The 11,243-nt window shown below is 38.5% G+C and overlaps 1 protein-coding gene across 2 annotated transcripts; it reads right to left on the bottom strand.

Annotated features, from left to right (window-relative positions):
* Window positions 1–1,849: 1,849 nt before the first annotated feature.
* arpc1a (actin related protein 2/3 complex, subunit 1A) lies at window positions 1,850–9,629 on the bottom strand. 2 transcript variants are annotated; one of them, XM_030142223.1, is made up of 11 exons: window positions 9,345–9,629; window positions 8,559–8,656; window positions 8,203–8,307; window positions 7,751–7,973; window positions 6,220–6,327; window positions 5,997–6,100; window positions 5,768–5,876; window positions 4,539–4,614; window positions 4,253–4,446; window positions 2,736–2,826; window positions 1,850–2,655 (listed from the first exon to the last, which is right to left on the bottom strand). In XM_030142223.1, the coding sequence occupies exons 2-11, from the start codon at window positions 8,620–8,622 to the stop codon at window positions 2,617–2,619; spliced, it is 1,113 nt and encodes a 370-aa protein (XP_029998083.1). In that variant the 5' UTR covers window positions 8,623–8,656; window positions 9,345–9,629; the 3' UTR covers window positions 1,850–2,616. The 2 variants fall into 2 exon arrangements, with proteins under 2 accessions (XP_029998083.1, XP_029998078.1); XM_030142218.1 differs by having other exon boundaries at window positions 8,559–8,652.
* Window positions 9,630–11,243: the final 1,614 nt, after the last annotated feature.

The following is an 11,243-nucleotide window of genomic DNA, read 5'->3' as shown; positions in this document are numbered from 1 at the left end:
AGGTTTCTCCAGAGATGCTCAGTAGGGTTTAAGTCAGGGCTCTGGATGGGCCATTCCAGAACAGTTAGAGTTGTTTTGAAGCCACTCCTTCGTTATTTTAGCTGTGTGCTTAGTGTCATTGTTTTGTTGGAAGGTGAACCTTTGGCCCAGTCTGAGGTCCAGAGAACTCTGGAAAAGGTTTTCATCCAGGATATCTCTGTATTTGGCTGCATTCATCTTTCCTTCAACTGCAACCAGTCGCCCTGGCCCTGCAGCTGAAAAACACCCCCACAGCATGAGGCTGCCCCCACCATGCTTCACTGTTGGGATTGGATTGGGCAGGTGGTGGGCAGGGCCTGGTTTTCTTCATGCATACCAATTAGAATTAAGGCCCAACAGTTCAATCATGGTCTCATCAGACCAGAGAGTCTTATTTCTCATAGTCTGGGAGTCCTTTGTGTTTTTTGGCCAACTCTGTATGGACTTTAATGTGTCTTGCACTGAGGAGAGGCTTCCTTCGGGCCACTCTGCCATAAAACCCCAATAGGAGGAGGTCTGCAGTGATGGTTGACTTTCTACAACTTCCTCCCATCTTCCCACTGCATCTCTGGAGCTCAGCCACAGTGATCTTTAGGTATTCCTTTACCTCTCTCACCAAGGTTCTTCTCCCTCAATTGCTCCGTTTGGCCGGACAGCCAGCTCTAGGAAAAATTATGGTCGTCCCAAACATCTACCATTTAAGGATTATAGAGGCCACTGTGCTCTTAAGAACCTGAAGTGCAGCAGAAATTCTTTTGTAACCTTGGTCAGATGTGTGCCTGGCCACAATTCTGTCTCTCTGTCGCTCTTCAGGCAGTTCCTTCGACCTCATGATTCTCATTTGCTCTGACATGCACTGTGAGCTCTAAGGTCTTATATAGGCAGGTGTGAGCCGTTCCTAATCTAGTCCAATCCATTAAATTAAACACAGTTGGACTCTAATGAAGGTGTAGAACCCTCTCAAGAATGATCAGAAGAAATGGACAGCACCTGAAATAAATATATGAGCATCACATCTACTTATGGCAGTGGTTCCCAACCTTTTTCAGCTCGTGATCCCATTTTAACGTCACAAATTTCTGGCGACCCCAGACATTCAAAATGGAGACATTTTTCTCTTGGAGATGTCTTAGCGGAGCCAGATGGGTGAAGAAACCTTTCTATTCTCTTTTCTGTCCAGTTTTGACTATGTCCAGGCAGCATAGTAACGCATACGGTCACATGATCGGGTCAATCAAGATATGCCCTCTCAGATGCTATATTCTGCATTTTATTTGAACTTCATTTTTATTAGGAAAAATGTGTGGTGTCTTAATTATAATAAAATATATATGGAATTATTAAAACATATTTTTATTAGTAATTTATTTACATTTTTTTTTATCAGTTACTAGAAATTTCAGGTGACCCCATATGAATTCCAAGCGACCCCACGTGGGGTCCCAACCCCAAGGTTGAAAAACACTGACTTATGGCCATGAGACATTTCAGTATTTCTTTTTTAATAAATCTGCAAAAATGTCAATTGTTTTTTTTTCTGTCAAAATGGGGTGCTGTGTGTACATTAACGAGGAAAAAAAAAGAACAAATGATTTTAGCAAATGGCTGCAATATAACAAAGTGAAAAATTTAAGGGGGTGCGAATACTTTCCATACCCACTGTATAAATTAACACTTTATCAAGACTCACTCTCGATACCTGAATGACTAAAACGGACTTGGTGACACAAGACAACAAAAAGTAAATGACAATCTGTAACAACTCTCCAACTTTTGCAGGTGATGTTTGTTCACTATAAGTAAACATAAAAGAGGAGAACAGTCGAGTGAGTTGTGTACTGTAAATGTATTTCATCTTTATTTCATGTCTACCTCATGATCAGTTACATAGAAATCCTCCATCTTGTGTAGTTTTAGTGAAGTAGCTACAGAGCCTAGTGCTGGCGAGCTGTGACTCCGCACGAGTTTAGACCGCTGCCTTCCCTCTCCACCGTCAGACGCTGCAGTTCTACAGCCAACCAGCGACATGACCTCCGAATATCAGAAACCCAGGTCCAAATCACAACTATGACGTCGCCTGCTTTTTACCATCATCCAGGAGGTAAAATATCACATCCCTACCACTAGCTTGAAACTAATATTCGGAGATCATATTGAGGTTCATCTGAGGTGAAATACAGTCTGATTTTTGGATAAAACGCACCTTTTAGTGTTCAACTTTTGGTACAGGAGGTTAGAGAACATAAAAACACACATTTCACGTCACGTTTAATACGCGTCAGAGGACCTTTCCCACTTCGACACCTGGTTAACCTTCATTAAAAACAAACAAAAAAAAGTAAATCAACAGTGATGTCACACGTCAGCTCAGTGTGTATGTGTGTGTAGTGTGTGCATGTGTGTACTTTAGTGTGTGTTAGAGTGTAAAGCACACACCCAGCAGAGTGTGTTATGGTCTGATCAGTGCTTCAGCAGACACTCGATAAGGTGGTCAGTTATGTATGTTACTGGCTGCGTCGCAGGAGTGGCAGGGGGAGGAGCAGGGGTGAGGGCCGAGGGGGGTGGGGCAGCCTCTCTTCATTCATTCACAAGATTTCTTCACATGATGCGGAGACCCTGGATAGAAGCTTCTAGACTCTAAAGAAGAAGAACAAGCAGAGTTAATTAGTAACTGAACACATGACACTGAGGCGGAAACACTAGCTGTCAGTTTGTACCTTGAAGTCCCAAATAGTCATAGCTCCATCGATGCCTGTGGTGCAGAACTTGCGACAATCCCTTTTGTCTCCCTCATAGATAGACACTTGGCTGTGAAGAGATAAATAAATAAATAAACAAGTGATAAAGTAAGCGCATCTTACTAATACCCTCGCCCGGGCGCACAACACTTCCTGATCAATGATACTCTGCCTACCCAGGGATTAATTTTGAGTCTTAACTTTCAATCTTTTGAAAAACTTCTAAAAAATGTGTAAAAATCATAAAGAACATGTGTATGAAGTTTGAAAAGAATCAGGTGAATAATGTCGGCAAAATCGGTTAGACACTACAATCGGTTGGACGGAATTCCTGGAATATCTTTATACCTAATAATAATAATAATAATAATAATAATAATAATAATAATAATAATAATAGTAACAAAGAATAAAGTTCAAACATCAGCACTCTTACTCATTTTTGCTGACAGCCAACAATGTCACTGACAATGTCTAAAATCCCTAAAATCAGACAAGAAATAAAGGAAACTATCTATTAAAACTTGACTTCAGTTTGTCCCAGGATGTGTGTTCACACCCTGGTTAATAATTTCAGTGTGTCAGACATACATGACACCTTGTATGCATGTGGAGCATCTCAAAGAACTGCATATTCTGTTGATATCAGTTATCTGAAAAACATCCCATCTGTGCTGATTAACAGTTAATTGGTCCACATTTATTTGTTGCGATCATCTGTTTTTGATCACAGAAAATGACATCATCATCATAATGAATGAGTGAAGGATTTCAATTCATGAAACAACCTTTAATACAACACAGACATGAGTCACTGTTTGACATGGACCAATACTGAATATCAACTAGCATATAAACACTGATCAATGGAAGAAATGTCTCTATTAGTAGAGATTAGACGGTCCTATTTCCATTACAGGAACAATCCTATTGCTATTAAGGTCTAATCTTAAAATCTCACTAATTCAGCTGATAAGGTAAAGTGCTTTGGACAACAGGACAGCATAGTTAAATCCAGTAAAACCTGAAAACACTGGGCCCATTTCTACTGAAGCTAGATTTACATTACCAAATATCTGCACATGAATAAAAAAATATGATAATTTCTGCCATATCCCCTGACCCATACCAGCACAAAGAACTGGCACCATGGTGGAATAAACCAATTTAACCAGACTTGAACTCAGAGAATTTTAGTACAACTAATGTGATTTGCAAAGACTCTGCATTCTATCCTACCTTCATGAATGTTTTAATATTCAGATTTTGTTGAAACTGTTTCAGAAAGTTGTTGCTTCAACTTCTTCATATTTGTGGAGGCTGTTTAAGGTGTTACTGACTTATGCCAAAAAAGGCCTTTCAGAAAAACCAGTTCAGCGACTAATATCCAACAGCATTTAAAATTATAAATTTATTCAGACAGCACATTCAAACATACTTGAATCTTGTCGTTTATCTAAACATCTGTAGCTGCTTCCTGTTAGAGAAGGACTTACGTGATGCTGTTCTGGTGCAGTGTGTCCAGGGCAGTGTTGCGGTCCTCGGTGGTGGCTCTCTTGTCCATATTTCTGAAACGTTCCATGGCAGAGATGTTCCTCTGAATGCTCTGCTTGGGGAGGTCCAGCTTTGACACAAATGTCAGCGTCCCACCATCGTCGCAACGGAACAGCATGGGGCAACAGTCATGGCCCTGGAATTACAGGATGAGATTTTACATCAGCACCTCTTTCATTTTATGTGTCAGCAAGGTAGTACACTAAAAATGCTGTTTTGACTTCTTACCGCGGCTACTAAACTGTTCTCCGAAACAAAAATGACACTGAGGAGAGGGAGGAACTCCGTCTTCAGCTGTGAAGGACTGAACACACAAACACCAGTTAACAACAAACTCTAGTCCCCTAGTTTCATTTCACTTCTTGAGCTGGTATCATGATATGCAATGTGCACTTTTTTCGAGTCAGAACTTGTTAAATTTGCATTCACTACCCTCCTGCTACATGTAGTCTAGGATCTGGTTTATCTGGTTGTTAAGGTTCTTTATCTTACAGGAACCCTCAGTAGATAATCATAATAAATACTGACTTATGCTCAGCAGCCAATGTTTTGCACAGCATACCAGGATTATTAGATTTAATAAAAACTAAAGCAAAAAACTAGCAGTGGAAAGATTATGATTAATGTAATAAATGCTGAAACATCAGTTTTCAAGAACATGACACCTAAATAAAAATTCACACAAGAAAAAAAAAAAAAAAAAAAAAAAAGAGTAACTTGATCTTTGTTTTTGTTCAGATCGTTGTACTGTTTACCGTTGGTGTCTTGTGATTCTTTGTCACCCAGAAATTTAAAACCTTAATAAGCAACGGTTTTGTAAATCTTAGTTAATGTCATGTCCTCTTCCTTCCCTGTTCTTTACAAAACCAAAGCTTCCCTTAAAGTACCATTAAACTAAAATAAACACTAAAATCAGTCACCTCCTCAAAAAAAGAACAGAAATGTTTATGCATTCTTGCAAATAATAAAGAAAATGTAAACATATGTATATAAACACACCATTATATACTCCATAAAATGTTTATGTAGTATAAAAACTCTCCCTTTAATTTGATCAGTGTTTGCCTTTTTAATTTGATTGCTTTTCTAAACATGAACTACATGGGAGAATATTTTCATTTAATGAAAAAGGCATCTCTGATCTATTGTTGGGACAGACTAATCTCTAAATCTCATTCCCATTTTGACAGACAGGAGTGACTGAACATTTTTGTTGCTTCTAAATTATATATTTTTTTTATCATTCTCCTGGTGTGGATGTACAAAATCAGTCAATATACTGAGATTGACATCCTTTTTCATTCCTATTTGTCTGGAGCCCTGAAGATGCAGGTACAATTCGCAAATACTTTGATATTACTTTGTGTATTTGATTACAAGAACTGGAGATTTTTTGAGAGTAACTTCTAGTAACATCCCAAAAGAAGCCCTTTAATGCAAAAAACAGACATGTATACCTGGCAGTCTTAGAGCTGTCCACCACAGTGACAGTGCTGTCATGGCTGACCCAGGCCAGACGGTTACCAGAGGCTGAGAAAGAGACAGAGTGGACCCAACCCCCTCCACCTAACAGACAGAGTGCAACAAAAGCAGATTTTTGTTTCGATTTAGTTCCAACAGTGACTGCGAGTCAGCATATAAAAAAGCATTTTCACCTTAACTCAAGTAGACCACAGAGACACAAACCTGCTCCTCCAAATTCTGCTAACACAGCCCCAAATGGCATCTTACTGCCCCAGGGTGTAGGACCCGGTTTCTCTTCCACCTCCTTGATGTAGGCTGAAAACACCCTGAAGGACAGAGGGGGAGGGAAGGGGAGAGTTGAGTAAAAGGCAAAAAGCCAAAACAAAAATGAAAGAACAGATTTGCTCTATATGAAGTGCTTAAATTCAATGGTCACGACACTGACCTGCATTTAAAGTCACAGGATCCAGCAGCCAGCAGGACGTTGTTTGGATGCCAGTCCAGACTGAGGATGGTGGAGCGGATTGGTTTCTTGATGTGCTTGCTCACCCACCTAAGGGGAAGCATAGGACATTTTAAGAGTTACAAAATAAAAACGAACTCTTGCAGATAACATCTAGGTAGTAATAATTAGGGATGTACAGTTGTGGAAAAAATTATTAGACCATCAAAAGTCATCAAAAACAATGGTTATGCAATCAAGTACTAACTCCTGTGTGTATCGTGACTAAAACAGACCGAAAAGGAAACATGGAATGCCTAAAAGCACTGTTTTTGGCAGTACAATGTCATAGCTATTGATGTAAGAACTTAAGTGACTTTGGTCCTTATCAAGAAAACATGGAAAATGTCAAGATATCAATTCTTAAATTAAACTCTTATGAGCTATTTTTGTTGTTATCAGTATATTTGTCCAAATAAATGTACCTTTAGTTGTACCAGGCATTAAAATGAACAAGAAATTGACGAAAACAAGGGGTGGCTTAATAATTTTTTCCACGACTGTACATATGAATTAGTGAAAGCCCCTGTTTTCTTGTTGACCGACACTGACAAATAAAATGTCATTTCACTGACAATAGTGGATGGTATTTTCTGCTGTGACATATTCATTGTTGTGTCATAAATATATGTGATTGAATTTGTTTTCATTCATTTATTTAATGAAGGCCTTAGAGACAGTTCAGGTTTTATCATGACTATATCTAAGTTTCCTTGGCACAAAAACGGTAAATTAACAACAAGAAAATACCATTTCTATATGCATTTGGCTAAATTGTTATTTTTCTAATGAGAGACAGCACTGTTAAGCAAAAATAAGTGGTTTGATTTTTCTGATCTAAGTCTGTCAAGCCCTTTTTATGATGAATGATGGATTCAAACATTTAATTTAACATGAATGAAGATTGTGAACTCTTGACATGCCATCATCATTTAGTCTTTCTGAAATAACAAAATGTCTCCCATCATTACCTTTTCAAAGATATGTAGAAGAGAAGCTCATTTATATGGAGCAATACAAGGCTAAATATCACACTCTGAAAGACCCCGAGAACAATGATAGTTTCTACTGAATCACATTTCACATATTTTAATTAGTTTTTATTTTATTTCATACACATAAATATGTATACTAGACTGACCTCATGCCGCCAGCTCAGTTACATCTTACACTGAAATGATCCATACCAGGACTCTTAGTATAGAAACTTGCTATATTTATTTGTTCCTTGATGTAACTATGTTCTATTTTAGCTCTTCATTTTACCAGATTATCTGTACCTGAACAGTTTTGTACCAGTACTAAAATCCCTTAAGCCTATTATTATCAGCAATTTCATTTGTTGCCCCAATGCACTAAATTAATGACTGTGTATATTAAAAATAAAACAATGTACCATCTACAGTTTTCAAGTATGTAATGAATTCTACCATGTTACAGCAAAAAAATGGCATGAATGTACTGATGATCTCACCAATCATTCTCAGATTCAAAGTAGCAGACAGAGATGAGTCGAGCCCCGCTACCCACTGCGAACTTGTTCTCCAGTGGAGACCACTTGACGAAGGTGGCAGCACGGTTGATCCTGAGGATGACCAGTGTGGGCTTCCATACACCCTCCTTCTGAGACCACACATAGGCATTGCGATCTGCCCCACATGTCACTATACGGTCACTTTTAGGAGCCCAGTCGATGCCTATGATACAGCAGAGAAACATCAATGAACCATGACTTACAAAGCAGAGGAGTGAAGCAGAAAATATTAAAAGCTAAAAATAAAATCAATGTTTTACAGTTTGCTGGCAAATGTGGAACTGTGATAATGACATCTCTGCTGATACGGATTAGTCATAAAGACAGAGCTGAGAATACAGACATCTCATCTGATGGGTAAAAAAATAATCTCAAATCTTGAGTCTTAATACCTGTTATATGTCCATTGTGCTCCTTCAGTTCATGAGTCTTGACCCACTGGTTACCACTTTTCTTATAGATATGAACTTCATGGTTATTGGGACTGATGGCAATTTCTGCAGAAAAAAATGTTTAGGATGAGGGACATAAAGATAAGAAACAAGTTAAACCAGTTCTTGGTATCTCGTAAATCCTTTCGGAACAAGTCAGTGTACACACTTATACATAACCTTGTTGGAATTGTGTATTTACATTAAAATGTTTGCTTTAAATATCATTATGTGTGGTCGGTGATTCCTCTCCACTGCTGCATTACGAGTGGATACTTTGTGCTGTTGACAGAAATGAGGAAACATTTGAGGCTTACGTGTCCTGTCGCGGTTCCACGCGTGGCAGGTGATGGGTTCCAACAGAAATTGATGAAGGGACATCTTGTCTGGGTGTGGTCCTTAAGTTGAATGCTGCCAAGTCACAGCAAAACTTACATTAGCAACTGACAACAAATAGAATCTGAGGGAGCAGCTGAACTGAACTTTGCCTCTCAATAGCTGAAAGCATGTCTATATAACAAACTTGCGAATAAAATAGGACAACCAGTTAATTGTTAACTTTAATGTCATTTTGCCCACAATTATACTGATAACTCCTGTTAGTTTTGTGACAATAGCTCACTTAATTCCTTTCAGAGCACTTCGCCCTGCTATTAGCCAATGCGAAAATATTACTACCAAGCTAATGTTAACTAGCCAACTTTTCCATCCTTCACATCTCAGCCCTTTCACATCTACTCACTGCGTTACAGACTTTTACGGACTAGAGTGACCTGCTTAGCTAGTTAACAGCTACCATTATTGTTGCATGACTTGACCGAATTTCCATATTCGGTAACCTAACTGGCTAACATTATGAAACACTAACGTAACAAGCCAGTTTACGTTTCTCAATATGCCTGCTAATACTTCACCGGTAACATACAGGCCTGGGAGCAAGATTAATCGTTTTACGAAAATACTGACGTGTTGCTATCCACATATTTACCAAAAGGCCTGTCACTACGAATGAGACCTCGGCTTTTCCTTGGGGGAAATGCATCAACTCTAGATGACAGCGACACCGTCAGCCGTACATTCCGCTAGCCCGAATGCTAACTTACCTCGTCAGTCTGGTTCTCCGAGTGTGCACACTCGTTAGCCGGCGAGCTAGGTTACGCTAACAGGGAAAGGTTAGAATAGGAGTGGACCTGAATTCGCGGACTCTGGTCAGTCGACACGAATTCGTCCAGGAATGTTGAGGGAATGTCAAGACGGCCAGCAGGATACGACCCGGGGCATCCGGTAGCAAACTCGGCAGCAAAACCCGTAGATGCCTGGCTGACAGCTAGCTTAGCCTCATCACGCTAGCTGTTACATTCAAGTGAATAACCCCGTTCAACGTCGAAGTCTTACAGTCATACACAAACTACGACCAGAGGGAAGAGCGCCCCTAGTGGCGAGAGTGGGAAACACACTAAAGTGACTTACAGGTTACAAAACAACCCCACCTAGTGAAGGGTTTGGACAATTAAGCAGAGGCCAAATGGAACAAAACACGAGCAGCATCGGTGTTTAGTTCAAAAATGACAAAAGTTCAGAGAAGTGACACAATTAGGACAATTAGTAGGGCATTTTGTCACTGTATATGCCAAATAAAGACTGTCCAGAGTAGAAAAGTGTAGTCCTTGTGCTTTCTTACTAATATAGTGAGAGATTGTTTTGTTTAAATATGTTTACAACCCAGAAATATCTTTTCCCAAGTTATATAAGTGGGACTATGAGTGACTGGTCATTTTTATAATAATTCAATGCAGTCATTTCACATATGCAACTAAACTGTTTCATACAGAGGACACTATCAACCAGACCTCAAAAGTCTATCCTTTCTTATTTCATTGCACATTTTCTTTTTGTTTTAACTGTGTTTTCATTATTATGTTTGATTTTAAAGTGGGAAATGAAGGTAGCATACTACATCTTTTATATTTAGGCAAGGCAAGTTTATTTGTACAGGGTGGGGAAGCAAAATTTACAATATTTTGAGGCAGGGATTGAAAGACAGTGTATGACCAATGAGTTTATTGAAAGTCATGAGAATTTATTTGCCACAAGAAAATTTACATGATAGACAATGTTTTTATTCTGTGTGTCCTCCTTCTTTCTCAATAACTGCCTTCACACACAGTTCCTGAAACTTGCACAAGTGTTCCTCAAATATTCTGGTGACAACTTCTCCCATTTTTCTTTAATAGTATCTTCCAGACTTTCTCGTAATAGTTTTGCTCATAGTCATTCTCTTCTTTCCATTATAAACAGTCTTTATGGACACTCCAACTATTTTTGAAATCTCCTTTGGTGTGACGAGTGCATTCAGCAAATCACACACTCTTTGACATTTGCTTTCCTGATTACTCATATGGGCAAAAGTTTCTGAAAAGGTATGGATAATAGTGTTAGGTATGATTATGACATCAATATATGTTTGGTTTCAAAACAATTGACGTAGTGCCTGCTGAGAAAAAACAACTAAATGTTCATTGTAAATTTTGCTTCCCCACCCTGTATAGTACTATTCATACACAGGGTAACTGAAAGTGCTTTACAAAGGCATAAAAAAATCACAGAAGAAAAAAAAGACATTGAAATTAAATCAAAAAAGGGAAAAAAAAAAACATTGAAATCATCAGAGATAAAACTTGATTTTAGAATGCACTCACAGAATAAAAGAAAGACATTAATTATATTAAAATCATACATTAAAATTGATAGTAAAAATTAAAATAGAATAAAGCAAGACATAAAAAATGCATTTAAAAGACAAGTTTGAAAAGAGTTAACTCAGAAGCACATGAATAGAAGATGGTTTTTAACCTGGATTTGCCAAAGATCAATTTCTTTCCTCTTTTTAAGAATGAGCAAATATGTGGATTCAACTAAACTCTCAAATCTCTTTAAGACCTGGCAGTGATGTGTGTTAAGTGAACAGACCTAGTGCCAAGTGGAAATGCATCCAAGGCCCA

The sequence above is a fragment of the Sphaeramia orbicularis genome, chromosome 1 (genome assembly GCF_902148855.1).
Source record: "Sphaeramia orbicularis chromosome 1, fSphaOr1.1, whole genome shotgun sequence".
Taxonomy (NCBI): domain Eukaryota; kingdom Metazoa; phylum Chordata; class Actinopteri; order Kurtiformes; family Apogonidae; genus Sphaeramia; species Sphaeramia orbicularis.
Note: the sequence above shows the minus strand (reverse complement) of the source record. Positions and strands in the feature narration are given on the sequence as shown.

Excerpts from the sequence above, each read along its gene's own strand:
- arpc1a (XM_030142223.1), bottom strand. The coding sequence starts at position 8,622 with ATGTCCCTTCATCAATTTCTGTTGGAACCCATCACCTGCCACGCGTGG. Across the intron at positions 8,308-8,558 it reads GTGGAACCGCGACAGGACAC|AAATTGCCATCAGTCCCAAT; the intron begins GTAAGCCTCAAA and ends TTTTTTCTGCAG. Across the intron at positions 4,615-5,767 it reads GACAGCTCTAAGACTGCCAG|TCCTTCACAGCTGAAGACGG; the intron begins GTATACATGTCT and ends TTGTGTGTTCAG.